Source organism: Rhinatrema bivittatum, chromosome 9, assembly GCF_901001135.1.
Source record: "Rhinatrema bivittatum chromosome 9, aRhiBiv1.1, whole genome shotgun sequence".
In the NCBI taxonomy this organism is placed as follows: domain Eukaryota; kingdom Metazoa; phylum Chordata; class Amphibia; order Gymnophiona; family Rhinatrematidae; genus Rhinatrema; species Rhinatrema bivittatum.
Genome location: NC_042623.1, coordinates 176,627,973 through 176,649,738, shown reverse-complemented (window position 1 = coordinate 176,649,738; position 21,766 = coordinate 176,627,973). Strand labels below are relative to the sequence as shown.

General features: G+C 45.9%; 1 protein-coding gene across 2 annotated transcripts in view; it reads right to left on the bottom strand.

Annotated features, from left to right (window-relative positions):
* Positions 1–21,766, bottom strand: part of LOC115099463 (cell wall mannoprotein HSP150-like) — a 127,690-nt gene that overhangs the window by 7,233 nt on the left and 98,691 nt on the right. For both annotated transcript variants that reach the window (XM_029617132.1, XM_029617134.1), the window contains 2 exons: positions 3,706–3,777; positions 2,364–2,482 (listed from right to left, as the gene is read on the bottom strand). In XM_029617132.1, coding sequence (XP_029472992.1) covers positions 2,364–2,482; positions 3,706–3,777 — 191 coding nt within the window. The remainder of the gene's footprint in view (positions 1–2,363; positions 2,483–3,705; positions 3,778–21,766) is intronic.

The following is a 21,766-nucleotide window of genomic DNA, read 5'->3' as shown; positions in this document are numbered from 1 at the left end:
GAAGAGCCACACTTGGGAGAGAGGAGAAAGAAGAGCAGATGCACATAGGTAGGAGAAAGAGAAGAGCAGGGACACACTGGAGAGAAAGGAGAAAGAGAATGATAGAGATGCACAGGTAGGAGAAAGAGAAGAGCAGAGACACAATGGGGAGAGAGATTAGACAGAAGAGCAGAGGCACACAGGTAGGAGAAAGTGAAGATCAAAGTCACCCTGTGGAGAGAGAAGAAAGAGAAGAGCAGAGACACACTGGAGAGAAAGGAGAAAGAGAAGAGCAGAGGTGTACAAGTAGGAGAAAGAGAAGAGCAGAGACACACAGGTAGGAGAAAGTGAAGATGAAAGTAACCCTGGGGAGAGAGAAGAAAGAGAAGAGCAGTGACACACTGGAGAGAAAGGAGAAAGAGAAAAGCAGAGGTGTACAAGTAGGAGAAGGAGAAGTGTAGAGATACAGGATTGAGATATACAGGGGGAAAGGAAAAGAGAAAAGCAGAGACACACTAGAGAGAGGACAAAGAAAAGACCAGAGATGCATAGGTAGGAGAAAGCTAAAAGTAGGTGCACAAAACTGAGATATACAGGGAAGAAAGGGAAAGAGAAGAGCAGAGACACACAGGTAGGAGAAAGAGAAGAGCAGCAACTGGAGAGAGGAGAAAAAGAAGAGCAGAGACTGGAGAGATGAGAAAGAGAAGAGCAGAGTTGCACAGGTAGGAAAAAGAAGAGCAGACACACACGGGGGGAAGAGGAGAAAGAGCAGAGACACTGAAGAGAGAAGAGAAAGAGAGGAAGAGACACACTGGGGAGAGAGGAGAATGAGAACAGAGATGCACAGGTAGGAGAAAGAGAAGAACAGAGACCTAGGAGTGTGATACACAGAGAGGAATGGGATAAAGAGGGGCTATGCCAAAAAAGTTGCAAAGTCTATTATCTGCCTGTGAAGAGATCTGGTGGGATGGGGACGTTGCTCAGGATTAATCGAAACATGCGATGGAAGATCTGGATGTTTCCGCACTGTTAGAATCCACCACAGAGGACAAAGCTCATCGGGACACTTTTTCACTCACTTTTCTTCATTACAGGATAGGGATCTGGTGTATCCATTATTTTTTCATTCAATTAATATTTTGTTTATGGGTTGTAAGATTCGAATATTTCCTGGCTTTTGTAGGGCTACACAGGAACGTAGAAAAAAGATTTGGCAATGAAGCAAGAGGTTATTACCTTGAGGGCCAGATTTTTACTTTGTTTTCCATGTAAATGTCTAATTTCCTTTTCTAAAGAGAAGTTTGTTGTTGTTTTTTTTTTGGGGGGGGGGGGGGGGGCTTGTCAGCTTTGCTGCTTATTGACTCCAGAGGTTCTTGGGACAGTACTTCCAATGTTTAATGTGATAGATATATTAGGGCCTATGTGCAGGGTCTCTCCCGAGCAGTATATATACCATACTGAGAGTTAGTTTCTCTAAATAGAGTGACTTTCTGTTATTATATTTTAGGATTGTCCCTAAATTTCTCTTGGATTTCTCTCATTGCTGTGGACATTATAGGGTAATTATCCTGATGTGTTTCTCTTTATACTAGATACCCTGTTCTGTACAAGTTATTCTTGTATCTATTTTTCAAAAATAGAAAGAGTTAAGGAACGAGAGGACCAAATATACAAGGAAGAAGGTCAGACACACAGAGAGAAGAGCACAGACAGATACATAGAGGAAGGGAGCTGAGAGCAAAAGAGATATAGGGAAGGAGGGCAGAGACAGACAGGGAAGGGAGAAGAGAGAAGAGCAGAGAATACAGAGCTACACGGAGGAAGGGGAGAAATAAGTGCAGAGATGGGAGGGACAGGAGAGGAAAGAACAGAGAGAGACATACCGGGAAAGACACAGGGAGGGAGGGAGGAAATACAGCACAGACAGAGAGGGAGGGAGTGGAGAGAGAAGAGCATAGAGACAGACAGAAGAGGGGTAGAGAAATGCAGGAAGGGTAAAATGACACAAAAAGTAAAGTGAAAAAAATACAATTAGCCTTGACAAACTTGCTACAAGGGAAGAGAAAGGAAATCAGGACCCTGTTCACTCTCCTGCAAAGACTCAGACAGGACACGAGAGAGAGCGTAAGGACCAGACAGTAGCAGGCAGAGTAGCTTTGTGGATGAGAAGAGGCAGGGGTCTGAGGAAGGTCAGTGGTGGATCAAGGCAGTGGGGGGTAGTGAGTGGGAAAGTGCGGATCAAGGCTTTGGGGACGAGGGTTCCCCTAGTTACAATTTTATAACTTGAGCATTGAAGCTAATGATATTTCCATAAAATAAAAAGAGTGAACCTAAACACACATTCCTTCACCAGCTCTGTTTTGGTGCTGCTCATGCATACTTACCACTAAATATTTCAGACGGTTTGCAGCCTGTGAAAATTTGAGCTCACATTTGCGAGAAACCTTTCCAATCACCTTCGCACTGATGCTTTCTTTGTTTTGGGTGACGGAGTCAGCGGTATCTGGATGAGAAAGAGATGAAACAAGTTTTTTCTTTCACTGAAGCTCTCATTTTTAGATCATTCTTTCATTTTATTCACAGCAGCAACAATTTCTCCAGAAAAATACTGGATGTTGTTATCAAGTATCAACAAAAAGATAAAATTATTTGTATAATGGAAATAAACCATTTCCCACTACCAAATATCTTGGATTCAGATATCGTTGCTGGTGCAAAAGTCTTATGTATCCCTCCAAAGTGATACGCTCAGAGGGGTATTTTAACACATCGCCAATAACTCGTGCAGAAATCACATGCAAACATTTTTCAAAGCAGACCTACAGCAAATTTGAGCGCAGAGTTCAACCTGCTATTTGGTTCATGTAGTTTGGCAAAAGAATTTATACACATAGGGGTGAATTTTGTAAGAGTTGCTCACATTAAAGGGCCGTAGATGTGAGTATATGGGGCATGGACAAGCAATTTGTATTTTAAAAGCCACAAATTATGGGCCAGATTTTTAAACTTATGCGCGGGTGTAGATTTGTTCGCACAACCCAGCGTGAACAAATCTATGCCCGATTTTATAACATGCACGTGCACCCGTGCGCATGTTATAAAATCCGGGGTTGGCACGTGCAAGGGGGTGCACACTTGTACACCTTGCGCGTGCCGAGCCCAAGGGCAGCCCCGATGGCTTTCCCCGTTCCCACCAAGGCCGCTCCAAAATCGGAGCGGCCTTGGAGGGAATATTTTTTGCGATTCCCCCCACCTTCCCCCCCCCAGCCCTAACTAAATCCCCCTACCTTTTATTTCCGAAGTTACGCCTGCTCGCCATTCCCTGGCACAGGCCACTGTGCTGGAGGACTCAGGACCACCCCCCGGACCGACCCGAACCACCGCCTCGCCCCCGGACCCGCCCCCGGACCCGCCCCCAGACCACCGCCATGCCCCCAGACCCACCCCTTCCTGCCCCTTTTTCGAAGCCCCAGGACATACGCGCGTCCCGGGGCTTGTGCGCACCACTGAGCCAATAAGAGACAGGCCCGGCGCACGCAGGAGCAGGCAGTGGCAGCTTTTCGGGGGTTACACACGTAACTCTTTGAAAATCTGCCCGTATGCAAGTGAACATGCGTGCGTGAATAAATAATGGGGCGGAGCTGGAGTGCGTCAGGGCGATCTGAACTCGTATTTTTAAATCCGGCTTTAGCAGACAGTTTGCAGCCTGTGAAAGTTTGAGCTTACGTTTGGCAGAAACCTTTGCAGCGTCCTTCGCACTGATGCTTTCTTTGTTTTGGGTGACGGAGGCAGCGGTATCTGGATGAGAAAGAGATGAAACAAGTCTTTCACTTTCACTGAAGCTCTCATTTTCAGATCATTCCTTCATTTTATTCACAGCAGCAACAATTTCTCCACAAAAATACTGGACGTTGTTATCAAGTACCAACAAAAAGATAAAATTATTTATATAATGGAAATAAACCATTTCCCAATACCAGGTATCTTGGATTCAGATATCGTTGCTGGTGTAAAAGTCTTATGTATCCCTCCAAAGTGATACGCTCAGAGGGGTATTTTAACACATTGCCAGTAACTCATGCAGAAATCACATGCAAACATTTTTCAAAGCAGACTTACAGCAAAATCGAGCGCAGAGTTAAACCTGCTATTTGGTTCGCGTAGTTTGCCAAAAGAATTTACACACATAGGGGTGAATTTTGAAAGAGTTTCTCATGTGAAAAGGCCAAACATGTGAGTATATGGCGCTTGGACAAGCAACTCGTATTTTAAAAGCCAAAAATTATGCGTGTGCAATGCGAGCGTGAGTAAAAAATGGGGCGGAGCTGGAGTGCGTCAGGGCATTCTGAACTCGTATTTTTAAATCCGGCATTAGCAGACAGTTTGCAGCCTGGGAAAGTTTGAGCTTACATTTTGGAGAATTCTTTCCAATCACCTTCGCACTGATGCGTTCTTTGTTTTGGGTGACATAGGTGTTGGTATCTGGATGAGAAAGAGATGAAACAAGTCTTTTACTTTCACTTAAGCTCTCATTTTCATATCATTCTTTCATTTTATTCACAGCAGCAACAATTTCTCCACAAAAATACTGGACGTTGTTATCAAGTGCCAACCAAAAGATAAAATTATTTATATAATGGAAATAAACCATTTCCCAGTACCAGATATCTTGGATTCAGATATCATTACTGGTGTGAAAGTTTTATGTGTCCTTCCAAAGTGATACGCTCAGAGGGGTATTTTAACACATCGCCAGTAACTCATGCAGAAATCACATGCAAACATTTTTCAAAGCAGACTTACAGCATAATCAAGCGCAGAGTTCAACCTGCTATTTGGTTTGCGTAGTTTGCCAAAAGAATTTACACACATAGGGGTGAATATTGAAAGAGTTGCTCACGTTAAAAGGCCGTACATGCGAGTATATGGGGAGTGGACAAGCAACTCATATTTTAAAAGCCACAAATTATGCGTGTGTACATGCGTGCGTGAGTAAAAAATGGGGTGGAGCTGGATTGCATCAGGGCATTCTGAATTCGTATTTTTAAATCCGGCATTTGCAGTTTGCGGCAGCTCTTAGCCACGCATGTTTCCCTCTGCTCTTGATGAGGTGGAAGTCTGCAGAAATCTATTTTAGGCCTAAAATGATTGGATGAGGGATGTGGTCAAGTGGGGGAGTGCAGGCAGAAGAAACAGAGGGGTCTGGATGACTTCAAGATGGACTGGCCAAACTGGGGAATGTCTTTCAAGTGAGCATGTTTTAAAATCCGCCTTCCTGGGAGCATTAAATCTGAAAACATACTAAGGAAGAGATGCAAATTACATTTGTTTAAGTAACCGATTAAAATTAGGAGCACATATACGCATGGTAGACACATTTTATATCATATAGTGCAACTGTGTTTATGATTTAAAGTTACAGTGCATGTGAGCTCGCACGTAAATACACGTTCATTTTAAGGTTATCATTCCTGGTTCTAAAATAAAAATGTATGCATGACCTAGACTCTGCCTCTCCCCTTTACGCATACACTGCGGGCACGTGGACATATCTGCGCCTGTCCATCGCACTATTTTCTAAAGAGCCACAGTTTTACATGTAGAATGACCCCAAGGTAATTAAATTAATAGGGAAAAACTTACAAAATAATAATGAGTCTGGTAAAATTCCAGGATATAGAAAGGGGAATTCTCTGTCCCTGGTCAGATTACGGTTCTGGCCTTTTGGCAGGATGGAACATATTTTGCTCTTATTTCTCCAAGAGTGCCTGGTAATGGAGGGAGTTCGGTTGCTGTTTCTGAGGTGACAGCAGACCGTGCATATTAATTTTTGTATGCTGCTTAGTAAGGGGAAGTATCCTAGTTCTGCTCTGTTCTCATTGCTGGGAGTTTCTGTGGACAAGGAGCGTGTGTTTGCAGTAATAGAGCACAGAGTTTATACTGTGGTTTGTCCCATTCTGTAGAGTTTGTGGTTAGTGATAGATCCCTGTTCTCACTCCCATCTAACAAGATTGGTTGGGTGACACTATTGAATAATTTTATTTCTCCATCACATTAACTAATGGCTTTCACTGCACTGACCAATGCCAGGACAGCACTGTAGCCTGAGTCCTTAACCTGACAGATGCTTGGAAGGGGACCTAGGAATAATCTTCTCTGATGAGCTGCAGGTTCTCAGTCAGTGTAATGAACATTAGGAAAAGGAAAGGTCCTGCTCAGGGGCATGGGAAGGGAACCACTGGGATATAAAACGTAATTATTGTCCACTTGCAGGATGCTGGGGAGACCCACCCTGAGCACTGTGCTCAGTCCTGGAGGCTGAAGCTTTGTAAGGACATAGAGACCTGTTCATTACAAGTGCGTTAGAATTAACAGGCACGGTGCTAATTATCGTGCTATGTTCTAAGCCCCTAATGCAGGGCAGCAAGTATTATTTAATGCATACGTCTATGCATTAACTATTCAGTGGGCATCCAGCTTGTCGCAAGCTTCCAAGTTCTCTTTCCCTGTTGATTGTAACTTTTTCGACCTTTTTCCTACCTACTGTTATCTTTCGTTTTTTACTTAAATTGTTACTCCAGTTTTACCCTTGTTAAATGTAAACCGATCCGATATGGTTACTTACTATGAAGGTCGGTATAAAAAACTGTTAAATAAATAAATAAATAAAATTAACATTTGACTGACATTCAGTCCCTGCACAGCAGATCCCCATATACCCTGATCTCAGCATTATGGGCATTTGTATGCAAATCATCCCATGAACTGTCCACTCAGCAATTCTCTGCCTCCAGTAGTGTGAAAGGCCAGACCAGAAAATATGGAGGTTTCTGCTCCATATTCTGTAGTAATTTAAAGGTTACTTACCCTGATAGCAGAGGCTCAGAGCCACCAACAGAAAGGCAACTGCGATCTTCATGGCTGGGTTGGTTGTATTTTGAGCCTGAACTACAATACACAAAGGCTTCGGAGTAGAGAGCTCTGTGCTGAGAGCTCCTAAATATACTGTGAATGCCCCCCCCAGGACAGAGGTCCTGGGGGGGGCATTCACAGTATATTTAGGAGCTCTGCCCAGGACCTCAGGTAACAGCTCTCCTGCTGTCGTCATCTGGGAGATCTTAAGACTCTGTCCAAGCATGGAACGTTGTGCAAATGTCAATATCCTGCATCTGCTCATGACTTTCTGTGCGAAAAGAACACAGTGATGTTCTGACTGACACATGTTCATGATTAATCAAAGGAAGGGCACGGGTGTAAGTACTATTCAACATTTCTATACACTACACAACATACGAGGTGGTACTGTACAAGCACACAAATAAGACAGTCCCTGCTCTTAGGGGTAGATTTTTTTAAAAAGCGCGATCGCGTACTTTTGTTTGCGCAGCAGGCGCAAACAAAAGTCCACTGGATTTTATAAGATATGCGCATAGCCGCGCGTATCCTCTAAAATCCTGGATCGGCTCTGAAATCGGAGCGGCCTCGGAGGGAACTTCCTTTCGCCCTCCCCTCACCTTCCCCTCCCTTCCCCTACCTAACCCACCCCCCCGGCCCTATCTAAACCCCCCCCTTACCTTTGTCCCTAGATTTACGCCTGCGAGAAGCAGACGTAAATCTACGCGCACCAGCGGACTGCTGGCGTGCCGTCTTCCGACCCGGGGGCTGGTCCGGACCACGCCCCCGGGCCAGCGCCACGCCCCCGAAATGCCACGTCATCCGGTCCTGCCCCCGACACGCCCCCTTCAAAAAACCCCGGGACCTACGCACGTCCCGGGTCTCTGCGCGCGCCGGCGGCCTAAGCAAAATAGGCGCGCCGGTGCGCAAGGCCCTGCTCGTGTAAATCCGGGCGGATTTACGCGAGCAGGGCTTTTATAAAAGTCAGGGTCCTCTTTGGTTGCTGTTTGAATCCAATTCCCCATTACCCTCGTTCTTATCAGTTTCCAACAGTGTAAAATTCAGAGCCTTCACACATTGCTGTTGAATCCAATTCCCATTATGCCTTGCTGTTGAAGCAGAGAGCAATGTTTGAGTTGCATGAAAGTGTTAGTCTTAATGGTTAAGGGTAATAACTGCCGCATCAGCAAGTTGCCCTCATACTTGTTTCCCCAGTCGGGGCCCTCATTGGTTGCTGAACAAATCCAATTCCCCTTCTCCCCTGCCGTTGAAGCAGAGAGCAATGATGGAGTTGCATCAACAGTATCAAGGTTTATTGGTTAAGGGTACTAAGTGCTGGATCATCAAGTCACTCTATGCACTCTTTTCTTCATTTCCATCCTTTAGCCTTTAAGGATCCATAGTATTTACCCCATGTCCTTTTGAATTCTTTTGGTTTTCAACACTTCCTCTGGAGGTGAAGAAATATTTTATGACGTTGGTTCTGAGGCGTCCTCCTTCCAGTCGTGACCCTTAGTTCTACTGATTTCTTTCCAACGGAAAAGGCTTGACATTTGCACATCATTAAAACCTTTCAGGTATCTGAAGGTCTGTAAAGTATCCCCCCTGCGCCTCCTCTCTGCCAGAGTATACATATTCATACCCTTTAGAGTCTCCTCATAGGTTTTCTGATACTGACCCCACACCGTTTTGATAGCTTTTCTCTGCACTGCCTCCATCCTGTCGCTGTCCCCTTTGAGATATTGTTGCAGATCTTGCTATCATTTGCAAATAGACAAACTTTACCTTCTATCCCTTCCACAATGTCACTCACAAAGATATTGAACAGAACCGGTCCCAATACCGATCCCTGTGGCTCTCCGCTTAACATGGCTCTCTCTTCAGAGTAAGTTTCATTTTCACCTCCCGTAATTTATTACCATTGCTATAAGAGACAAATCATCACGATAAATTTTAGTTTGGTAAGATTTGTCAACAATAATTCATTAATTTCCTTTTAGTGTCCTTTATATATACATTTTTATCACTGCCCTCACAGTTACATTTATGTTGTTTCTCTTACAGTATTTCAAATTGTACACAGCCACACGTGTCACATTTTATATGTATTTTCACATGTTTTTCTGGTTTTTAGCTTTAATTTTTCTTTTCATTTGTTTATATGTGATTTAGCGGTTTGTGCTTAATTTTCTTTTTATCATTTGGTATAATGTATTGTCTACACAATTTGAATGTTTGTACCTTTTTTTAATTAATTTATTTACTTTTTACCTAAAGTATTTTTTAGCCCCTAATGCGGCCTGAGTTGGACATAATTCCAAGCATCATTTGAAATTGCACTAAATATACAATTTCCCTACATCTAAGTTGACATGTCTATTTCTTTTTGTTTGCCTACTGGCTTTGCTAGACCGTCTTTCATATTGTTTCCTGTATCCATCCTTGCAGTTCAATTGCTTGGATATTGCTTCTGACATAAAGTGCTCCTCCTCCTCCTTTCCTGTCCTCTCTGTCCTTCCTTAATAAGTTATAGCCTGGTATGGCCGTATCCTGATCATGAGAATCCGTGAACTATGCCTTCATAACAGCAACAATGTCCACATCCACCTCCACCATTAGATCCTGCAGGTCTGGGATTTTATTACCCAGACTAAGCATTTATGCTCACAGCTTTCCAGCTTCTCTCCTTCAGGTTGCTTTTCTTCTTGGACTTCTTTTGTGCCTTATTCAGCCATATTTCTTTGAGATTTGGGGGGTGACATTCCATTTTCCTTCTGCCACCCCCACCCTCTAGTTTAAATGCCTTATGGCATAGGATTTGAATTTATAACTTAGGATCTTTTTTCCTGCCACAGACAGATGTAAGCCATTTCTGACATAAAGCCTTTTCCTGTTCCATACATGGTCCCAGCCCCTAATATATCCAGAACTTTCTTCCTTACACCAAGATTTCAGCCATGCATTGAAGTAATCTATAGGACTCGGGTATTTCATTAAGCAAGACAATGATTAGAAAAGAAAGAAAGAAAAGACAGTTAATGAGGCTAAGAACAATCAGGCCTAAGATTTAAAAGCAGCTTCAAAAAGCTGGGTCTTTAGATGGGATTTAAATAATGTGAGAGATAGAAAATAACGTACCGGTTCAGGAAGTCTATTCCAAGCACATGGCACAGTCAGGTGGAGTCAGCAATGGGCAGTAGTGGAGATGGGCACAGATAGGAGTGATTTTCCGACGAGCGGAGTGGACGAGATAAGAGAGGAGAGGTATTGCAGAGCAAAGGTATTTGTAGGTGAGAAAGAGGAGCTTGAAATGTATGCGGGAACAGATAGGGAACCAATGCAGTGACTTCAGAAGAGGGGTTATGTGAGCATAGTGACTTTGGCGATAGATAAGTCTTGTAGCTGAATTTAGCACAGATTGCAGTGGAGAGATGGTTTGCCAAAAGACCTGTGAGAGGAAGGTTGCAATAGTGTAAATGGGAGAAAATGAGAGAGTGGATTAGGATTCAGGTCGTGTGTTCAGAAAGGAAAGGATGGATTTTGGCAATGATATAAAGAAAGAAATAACATGTTTCAGCAGAGTTTTGGATATGCATAGAGAAGGAGAAAGAGGAATCAAAGATGAATCCTAGGTTATGGGCTGATGGGACCAGAAGGATGACCATGTTATCCACAAAAACAGAGAAAGGAGGAAGAGGGGAGGTGGGATTGGGGAGAATGATAAGGAGCTCTGTCTTGGTCATGTTGAGTTTAAGGTGGCGGCAGGACATCCAGGCAGCAATGTCAGACAAATAGACCAAGATTCGGGAGTGGATTTCTGGTGAACTTCTGGTATAGAAAGGTAAATTTGGGAGCTGTCAACATAGAAATGGTATTGAAAGTCATGAGAGGAAATCAGAACACCAAGGGAATTATATACAAGGAGAAGAGGAGAGGTTCAGGAGAAAACCCTGAGGCACACCAGCTTATAGCAGGATGGCAGCAGAGGAGGAACCACCAGAGGAAATGTTAAAAGTGTAATGGGAGAGAAGAGAACAAAGACAGGAGAGAGTCCTGAAACTCTTCAACTACCATCCTTATCTCCTTGGCAGGGCCGGTCACTCCGCCTTCCAATGCAGTGAATGCCAGGGCACTGCCAAACTCCATGCGGCAGGACACTGGCAGCATCAACTCACTGTGCCTCTCTCTAGGCACAAACGCATGATGTCTTCCCATTTAAAGGAACTATGGTGAGCAGGTCCCCGTGGTGCCTAGTGATGACATCACTAGCACTGCCCTATACAAGGGTATTGTCTTTGTTGCAACTTGTCTCAGCAACAGGTCCAGCTACCTCATGTAGAATATGTTGCTACTCAGCCTGTTCCAGACCTCGTCTGCCCTGCTTATTCCAATCTTCGTACCAACTTGTCCCAGTCTTTGTCTCAGCCTATTCCAGTCATCATCTGCCCTGCTTGTTCCAGTTTTCGTCTCATCCTTTTCCAGTCTCACTCTTTCCAGCTGGCCCCTCTCTACCTGCCCAGCCTAATCCAGCCCTATCCATCCCTCTTCCCTTCCTCAGATGGATACCTGATTTAATCCTTGCCTGGGCTCTAGATATGACTGATCGCTGCCTGCCTCTGACATTTGCCTGGACCCATGACATACCTGAGTGCTGCTTGCCTGCCTGCAACCCTAGCCTGGCCTTGGATTACATCTCCAGTCATCAGCAAATACCCTCATCTAAGTCTTGCTGGCCTTGGCACCCAAATGCTCAACCCAAGACAAACACGGGCTGGTAAAGGTGAAGCTTCTGACCAGTTTCAGCTTCGCCTGGGTCCGCCTGCTGACAGTGAGAACTGCAGTGCTCTTCCTTGCAGCTACAGCTAATCTCACTTCAGCCCAAGGGTCTAGAGACACAACAGTTTCCTAAGGCCATGGCCTCAGCGGATTTGGCTTTGCTCCAAGCCATCCCTGGTAGAGCCTGCAGGCTGTGAGACAGGGTACCTTACCTTGGAGTGCCTGGCTTCAGCTATGGAAGTCTCATAATGAGCTTAGATGCCCTAACCTCACCTGCTGCAACCCCTCCACCCACACCGGTGCTGCCACCTCCTTCTGCACCCAGTAGGCCAGTTCCTCAGTTGCCAGTTCCACCCCAGTATGCTGGGGCTCCCAAGAGATATCAGGGATTTCTTAATCAATGGGGAATGAACTACCTGCTAAGACTTCACTGTTCTCTGAAAACTAAGCCAAGCCAACATATATTCTTTTGTTATTAGATGGAAATGCATTGGCCAGGGCTTCACACCTCTCCTTCACACCTCTGGGAATGAGGGGATCCTATACCACTCGACCTTCAGCAGTTCATGGAACAATTTTGTTCTGTATTTGATAAGCCAGGTCATGCAGCAGTGATGGCCTCTGCACTACTCCACCTTCACCAAGACTCCTGATTCTTGGGTGAGTATGGTGTGTAATTTAGGACTCTGGCCTCTGAATTAAACTGGTATGAGGACAGCTTGGTCACCATCTTTTTGGAAGGCCTCTCTGGGATAATTAAGAACAAGCTTGCCGCCCAGGAGCTTCCCACATCATTAGATGCCCTCATTGCTGTAACCAGTAAAATAGATCGATGCTTGCAGTAAAAGGCCCAAGAGAACCATCCAGACACCTCTCTTCCAATAACTATTCTCATCGGCTGTTGCCACACCTTTGGTCTCTGCTCCTGCTCTTGAGGTACTGATGCAGTTGGGCTGTTGCTGCATAGCCCCAGAAGAACAGCTTCATCGTAGGCAATAGGGCTTTTGTCTCTACTGCGCAGCATGAGGCCACTTCCTGGTCCAATGCCCTGAAAGATCGTTAAAGTTAAATTCTTGATTGCTGATCCAGCTTCCCAACTCCTCCTACCAGATGCACTGGAACTGGGTCCCACTCATTTCTCCACCCAGGCCTTTGTGGACTCTGGCTCTGGGGGAAACTTCAGTTTGCGGGACCTGGTCAAACAACTCCAAATACCCACTGTCTAGATGGATCCCCCACTGGTAATTTCCTCACTCTGTGGAGATATACTTCTAGGACAATTCACCAGAGCATGGTATCCCTAGCCTTACCCACCGGCTTCTTGTACTTAGAAAAGATCAGCTTACACCTGATCTCCAAGGGCCGTTAAACCTATCATACTTGTTCTACCATAGCTCCAAAACCATCAACCTCATTTTAATTGGTCCACTCTAGAACTCGTCTGCTAGGATCATAAGTAAGTAAGTCACATAAATTATTCTGCTCTGATTTTCACATGAGACAGAGGAACATAATTGGAAACTTTCCAGGTTTGACCTCAGTTTGTCAGGATTTAGAACCCCAACTTTGGCCCTATTTGATATTTCCCACTGTCTTCAGGGGCCACTGAGCTGAAACAAGAATGTGGGATCTGGGTCCTGCAGTTTATATTAAACAAAGAAAGGAAGTGCAGAGATTTTAATGAGTCCCAATGACAACTCTGCACTTCCTTTCTTTGTTTAATGTATGTTTGAAGTGCAGTACTCAGCTCCCTATTTGTTGTGGATTCCTGCAGTTTATAGCCATAATGTGGCTATATGAGGCTCTCAGGGAGCAGGTTCCCTCCCCAGGCACCCAGGGTGATTCATAACACTTCTGAAGCAACTGGGTAAGAGGCCCATTCTCTGAGGGGAATCCTACTGTGCTTGGGATCCAGTTAAAACATGAAACAGTCCTACCTGAGATCCAAGATGATCTCTGCTACTCAGCCCACACATGTGGAGGGTCTTCAGTGCTATTCCTCTCTCTCCCATCTTCACTCTTGTTCTTTTACATTGGATCTCTCTGGGGGAAAGGTTTGTTAATAGAGATCAGGCACCTTGCTCAGTCTCCAAATGAGAGAACGGGTGACCAAAATACCCCCTCTAAACAAAAAGAGAATTCTTCTATTAAAATGTTGAAAATCTTTTGGGGTGACTCTGTCAATGCACCTCTTCTCTGTTCTGGGGCACTGACAGATCTTCAGTGATCTGGCCTTCAGATCTGGGGAAAGGCCATCTCCAGGAACACCAGGCTGCAACCCGGCAAAAACAACTCTTAAAATCCTAACAAAGTGTCTTTCTCTAATTTGAGGTGTATCCTGCCTGGTAGGGCGTGCACAGGAAGGAGTATCCTCCAAACATATACTGAGGAATATAGGGGGTCAGTAAAAAGAAACCATTCCATCAGAGCTCCTCTCTCTCTACAAAATCCCAACTTAAATTCCACCCTTCCTATAGCTCGTCCCTACTTGTAAAAAAAGGGACAACCTGCCAAGCAGCCTTTGGAGGAGGAGCTGAAATGTGGTACTCCTTCAAGATGATTTGTAGGCTTCTATGGACATCTAGTTGCTAACTTGTACAGGGGCCAGAGGCAGAAAAGATAAGAAGCAGCCTGCAGGTTCTCAAGTTTTTTGGTTACAACTGGGAGATCTCCCTAGTGGTCATGATAATGGCAAGGCAAGGAAAGTTATTGACCACAGTTATAACTATGCAAGTGGGGAAACTTGGAAGTCTGGGTAGACCAAATGGTCCTTATCTGCTGACCTCCCAATCAGTACTGAGAGGCAGCATTTTTGGGTGTGAGAGCTGGAGGAGGTGAAGAGAAGATGTGACTGTATACATTCACGTAACTGCTGTTCCTGTTATGGTTTTGAGGTGGAGTGGATTCTTGGGTACTGCGGTGATGACCACGCCCATGGGGAGAAGCCCCCTGGGGAGTCGAGGTACTAGGCTAGACTCGAGACACACAAACACAGAGATTTGTCTTTTATTATACAGCTGGATGATACCACCAGAGGTGGCAGTAGTGAGGTGATCTAGTAGTAGCAGTCCAGGGATCCTCAGCAGAGGAGACCCATGTCACAATGGTAGATGTTAGCAGCACACGGTAGTATAAGGAATTCTGGTTGCAGGTTCCCAGTGCGGAGCTGTAGATGAGACAGACTGATAAAGGTTAGATTACTCACTAAATTGGTAGCTGTATAGATGTAGATCCCAGCAGGCAGAAGTAGTTGGATTACAGGCACCAAGGCAGGGAGCTCAGGCCCTTGAGGAGCAAGTACCTGGTATCCCAGATAGGCACCTGAAAGAAAGCAAAGGGCCCCTGAGGAGCAGGCACTCAGGTTAGATGAAATACCCCGAAGAGCGGAGAGAGCTTCCAGCGGCAGCACGAAAGCGGCAGAATAGCTCAGACCGGAGGCATTCCAATCCTTGCTAACTCGAATTGTTAGCAAACGAAGGGCAGGCTAAATACCCGGATGACGAGACATCACTCGAGGGGGACACCCCCAAGGTTCCCGCCATGACGTGGATAAAGACGTGGGTGGCATGCACGCGCACACCCTAGGAGGCCCTCAGGAGAAACTTGGTGGATAGCTTTGCCATAGCCATTCCGGGGACGTCGGAGAGAGCGGCAAGCAGACACGGCGGTAGCCATCTTCCCAAGGCTAGCGGGGAGAACAGAGAGAAAGGTGAGGCACAGATGTCGAAGCTGTCTGAGACCGACGGACGCAACAGTTCCTGAGCATGTCTGTTGATGGTTTTGATTTCTCTGACTGCTGCCTTTCCTGGGAACCCTAAATATCTTTTCTTTCTGCAAAATTGCTATTTTCTTTTTATTAATTGCTGTTTTTCAAAACCTGATTATTTCCTCTGTTCACTTTCAGGAAGCCAAAATTAATTTGGGTAACTATTTAATACAACCACTGATCTTGGTATCTGAATCTATAAATAGAATATCTGAAATTTTAGTGGTTTGGACTGGCCCGTGGAAGTGTTGGGCACTGTTATGGGTTTGAATCCTGGACTCAGCTTCTGACTGGAGGACTAGAACTGGGTCATTGCAGAGGAAGCGCTCACAGTCCTAGGGGAGCGTCTGTTATTGCTCAGCATTGACACCTACTGGCCAGGCTCAGGGTACACATGTAGCAGGTTCTGGAAGGAGCTTCTCACCAGGGATTGTCTCTGCAATGACTGTGTTACTTGGTGGGGAGAGGGTTTAAAAAAGGAGAAAACCCCATAGCAGTTGTAAACGAAGGTCCAACACACTGTAGTCCAACAGAGGCTGATTCTGATTGAGCTGTAAGTTCAAAGTAGTAAGAGAGTAAAGGTTATTCTGAAGAAATGGTGCCTTCATTTCTAATGAGCGGGCAATGCACACTGAAAAATAGAGAACGATCTGTGAAGACCAAGAAAAACAGGGTGTGGAGTTCCTCTGGGCCTCCCTTTGTCCCTCATATATTATGTTCATGCCTTAAGTGATATCATTATGAAATTTAGATCCGTTGTTCATTTTTCTGCTGATGACATCCAGATTATCTGCCCTTTCGCCAAACTGTAGGGGATGCTGAGGAGGAAGCTCTCACAGCCCTGGGGAAGCAGTTCCAGTGAGAGCTAAGGGCCAGACTCACGATGCAGGCAGTGGGGGCTGGGGTTATTCCCTCTAGGCTCATGGACAAAATATACCAGGCTCCATTTCAGTACAATGTCATCATCTTTATTACCAATGTCGTCAAAAGAAGACTTGAGTAGCATTCTGAAATCCATTTAATTCATAAGAATTAAATATTTTTTCTGCACAAAGGAGGCAGTACGCCAGGGGTTTGGTTGAACAATCATACCTCAAGCTTTTAATTTGGTTGTTTCTGCAAGCTGGCACAGCACATCTTGTTACTGATAAAAAGAACATACATTCTTAACTATCATGAAGACCTTGTCAAGCTCCTTCTTATGGTCTTCTTGTCTTTAGTCTCATAAACATGTTTACAATCATTCTGGTAGTGTGTGTCTTCAGAAAGTATTGCTGTTGCAAAGCCCCTCACCTCTAGACTACAATACCTCCGGCATCATGCTGCATCCAAAGAACATGCAGGCTCCACCGAAGGGGGAGGCGGACGGTCAAGGCAGAAGATCTAGTCCTGTGGCATATCAGCTGCCACCTGTTAAGGCCTGTCTTGTGCTTGCAGAGGGTCGGCTGTATAAACATATCAAAGGGCCAAGGGCTCACTACCCCCACTTTATAATAGATCTGCTATTTTATGTTAAATAGAACAGAAAGATACAACCTCAGGTCAAATGGCTTAGCAATCCTCTTCAGTCCTCCATTTTGTATTCTTTACAATTCAGGTTAAAGTTTAGAGAAATGATCATATAGAACTTACATTAAACCCCTCTTATGTATTTAAGTCTTCCTATTACTTTATGATCCAGGCTGCAAAGTAAAGCTTATTAATGCAAACGTATTTGCATTAATTGTGATTCCTCCTCCAGAGATAACTGAACTGGATCTGGGGAAGTAATCACAAACATTACTTTGGTTTTAGTTCTAGTTTGTATGCATAAGAAAATCATACACTGACAACCTAAACATAAAGCAATACAAAATACTATATAAACAGCTATCATAACAACAAAGTACATTAAGAGTATAACTTTCACATGCCTCCATATATGCATATACTTTCACAAGCCTCCATATATGCACATGCCTCTTTATATGCATATATATATGAACATGTGAAAATCTACTCCTATATTTTATAAGCTGTTCGTATATGATATGTGGATGTTATAAAATATTTGCAAATGTACCTGCAAAATCCACATGTATCTGGAAAAAATCTGGACAAATAAATATTTCACTTATCCAGATAAATTTGATTTATCCAACTAAGTAGCAGCACTTAGGGTAAATTCCAATTTATCCAGATAAGTAACAGCTTTGCTATTATTTATCCAGATAAGTCTGAAAAGCATTATTTATCTGGATAAATTTGATTGCTGCATATATCTCAAACAGATCTACTTATCTGGAAGTGGACTCTTAGTCCGAGGAGGGGTAGAGTACTACAGAGAGAGAATCCTCGTAGACCCCTCTAGTCGGAAGGCGAGGCCTGTTACTGTAGACGTTGAAGAGATGCTTCACCACTAGAGATCCTTGGTCCCCCCAGGAGGAGCCCCTAGGGACCAGGACCGCTTGGATTTAGGAGAGTCACCGAAGACGGAGAATTGGTCTGGATGCAGGTGCCTCCTGCAGGTCGTGGTTTCCAGACTGCTGGCACCTCCATCAGGTCATAGGTCCTTCCAGTAGTGAAAGCCAAAGAATGGTCGACAGCAGCTCCCGTAGTCCAAGGAGGTGAAAGGTCGGAAACCTGTCCAGAGTCAATGCCAAGAGAGTGGTCGACAGCCAGTCCAGAGTCAATGCCAAGAGAGTGGTTGGCAGCCAGTCCAGAGTCAATGCCAGGGGAGAGGTCAGAAGCCGGTCCAGAGTCAATGCCAAGAGAGAGATCGGCAGCTGGTCCAGAGTCAATACCACAAGAATCAATCCGAGGAGAGAGAGAGCAGGAGCGGAACAGACCAACAGGAACAGGCTGATCGGAGGACTCAAGGAGCTCAGGACTAGACCAACAGAAGCCTCAATACCAAGGCAGGGTCTGAGGAGCAGACCTTGCCTTAAATACCCAAATTGCAGGAAGAAGTCCAAGGGGGAACCACGACAACTTCCTGTCGTGGTTCCTTTAAATTCAGCCTGCAGCCGCACGTGCGGCCCTAATCAGACCCAGAGGGGAGCGGAGTCAACCCGGCAAGGAGGAAGCCATGTGGCCGGACGTTGTCAGCGGCAATGGCCCAGAGAAGTGCAGGAGAGGGCTGCCTGCGCTCACCGGAGTCTAGAGAACCGTCTGACCCCTGGGTAGGCTTTTGCCCCGGTCGCGGTCGTAACACAAAGTGACATACGCCAGTTATAACTGTGTATTTTTATGTCTAATTATAAAAATATGCCTACAGAATTTACACACATTTACCCCCATATGTCAGGTTTACATATGTGGGAGATTTTCCAACATGCATGCAGCAATGAAATTACCAGCTTTGCCAATTAATCTACCAGCAGGACCGATGCAAGCTTTTTTGCTGCCCTGTGCAAACAATTACTGTGCTGTTCCACACCCCCTCCACCCCTTGTTCATTCATTGTCTGTCCCGGTCCTACATGTCATGTCACTGGTGGGAGAGAAAAGGAGAGGGAGAAAAAGAGTGTTGCGCCGGAGGTGGACTCTTGGCTTGAGGTGGGGTTGACGCTAACTGCAGGGCAAGCCCTATGGGTCCCCACCGTCGGACAGCGGAGCTGGCTGATCGATGGAGGCCAGATGGAGTTTCAGGAATACCAGCCCTCGTTCCCCGCAGGTTGAGCCCTTGGGTGCCGGGGTCAGCTGGTTTTAGGTGGGCCTCTGTCCGAAGACTCCCAGTAGATGATGTCGGATTCAGATAGGGGCCAGCAGAGGTAATAGGAAGATGAAGGTGAGTCCAGACGAAGCAGGGATCCAGAGACCCGGGCGCCAATGGAGAACCAGAGGCAAGGACAGGTGGCACCCGAGTAATAGAAGGCCGAAGCAAAAGTGGTCAAGTCCAAGGAAATACCAGTAGAAAGAATGGTGAGCAGGCTGTAGACAGGGAGGCGGCAGACAAGGGGAGGCGTCAAACGAGCAAGGATCAAAACCACAAGTCAGTCCGAGCGTGGTCAAGAATAGCAGGGGTCAAGCCAGAAGTCAATCCAAAAGTGGTCAGGCATAGCAGGGGTCAAAGCCAGAGGTCAATACAAACGAGGTCAGGCATAGCAAGGGTCAAAGCCAGAAGTCAATCCAAATGTGGTCAAGCGGAGCAGGGGTCAAAGCCAGAAGTCGATCTAAACATGGTCAGGCATAGCAGGGTCAAAGCAAGAAGTCAATCCAACGAGGAATGCAAGGACCGGGTATGGAACAGGAGCAGGAACCAGGAACGTGGACAGGATCAGGAACCAGAAACATAGACAGGATCAGGTACAAGCAACGAGCACATGACAAGCATGGCGACCTGTTGTCAAGGCAAGGGACTAATGGCTGGGCCCGGCCTTATATACCAGGACCAAGTGATGTCATCATCCTGGGCCGCGGGATGGATTCCCGCCACAGCCCCATTAAAACCCAGCAAGGTACGCATGCGCTTAGTGGGCAGCATGGTGCAGGATGGGAGCAGGAACCGAGGAGTCCGCAGAGGAGCCGGGGATGGCAGAGGAAGCTTGGATGCGCAGGCGGCAGCCTACTGCCACAAGGGAGGTCGAACCAGGAGCAGGAGCTGGAAGCCGAGGATAAGTGAGCCCAGACGCAGGCCTGCAGCGGGCAGCACATGCAACAGTACCCCCCACTTAGGCCCCCCTCTTGGAGGCTTGGGTTTGCCCAGATGGGCACGATGGAAATGATGGAGGAGCCCTTTGTCCAGTATGTTGTTTGCAGGCTCCCATGAATTTTCCTCGGGGCCATAGCTCTCCCAAGACAGGAGGTATTCCCAGTGGCAACCTCTTCGGTGGACATCGAGGACTTCTTGAACTTTATACACAGTATCTGCTTCAGCAACAACTTGAGATAGCACAGGTGCCTTTCGGGAAGGCCAAGTGAGTACCACTGGTTTCAGTAGAGATACATAGAAAGAATTGTGGATGTCAAGAGTTGGAGGTAGTCAGAGCTGATAAGTAACAGGTCTTATACGTCGAGTGACAGGGAACGGACCAATGTATCTGAGGGCAAATCTCTGAGTAGGGAGTTTGAGATGGATATAGCGTGTACTCAGCCAGACCTTTTGGCCAGGTTGGAATTCTGGAGCGGGATGATAAGCCACAGCCTGAGTGCTTTAAGGGCATCAGCAGTTGCCTGGGCTGCTGGCAAGGGCACTGAGAGTGGAATTGGTAACAGAAGCCGGGATTGCCAGTTGTAATCAATGGAGAATGGTGAGACTCCGGTAGCTGCTGCGATATGGGAGTTGTGGGAAAACTCTGCCTGTGGAAGTAACTCCGCCCAGTTATCCTGTTGATTGGTGGTGTAGGCGCGGAGAAAGCTTTTGAGTGAGTGGTTCATCTGCTCGGCTTGGCCATTGGCCTGAGGGTGGAACGCAGTCGTCAGGCTGATGGAAACGCCAAATTTGCTGCTTAAAGCATGCCAATAGCAGACGACAAACTGGGGGCCTCTATCGGAGGCTATGTCCGTGGGAAGGCCATGCAGGTGGAACAGATGCTGGAAGAAGAGATGTTCTAGCTCCGGAGCCAAAGGTAGGGCAGGCAATGGGATGAAATGGACTATTTTGGAAAACCAGTCCACGATGACCCAGATGACTCTGTTTCTTCTAGAACCCGAGAGGTCCACAAAGAAATCCATGGATAAATGGGTCCACGGTTCCACAGGTGCAGGTAGTGGATGGAGAAGGCCCCAAGGTTGACCCACCGGTGGTTTTTGCTGAGTATACATTGAGTAAGACTCCACATAGGCTCCAGTATCGGTAACAAAGGTTGGCCAACAATAGATACGCTGGAGGAGTGAGAGTGTCCGGGTGCATCCTGCATAACCAGAAATCTTGGAATCATGCGCCCAACATAAAACCTTCTCTCGAAGCCGGTGAGCTACTACAATCTTCCTGGCTGGAACTGGAATAGAAGCAGACAATCAGATACATGCAGGGTCAATAATATGGCTAGGTTCTTCAAAGTTATCATCTGGTTCAAAGGAGCAAGACAAAGCATCTGCCTGATGGTTCTTTTCCGCTGGAAGATACTGCAGTTCGAAGTTGAATCTGGAGAAGAACAATGCCCAGTGGGCCTGGTGAACATTGAGACGATGGGCTTGATGAAGATGCTCAAGATTTTTGTGGTCGGTGAAGATAGTGAATTTATGCTGAGCTCCTTCCAGCCAAGGATGCCACTTGTCCAGAGCGAGTTTTATTGCAAGTAAGTCTCTGTCACCGATGCTGTAATTTTGCCCAGCCCGAGAGAACTTGCGAAAGAAAAAAGAACATGGGTGAAGGGTTCCTTGCATATAGAAACATAGAAACATAGAAATGACGGCAGAAGAAGACCAA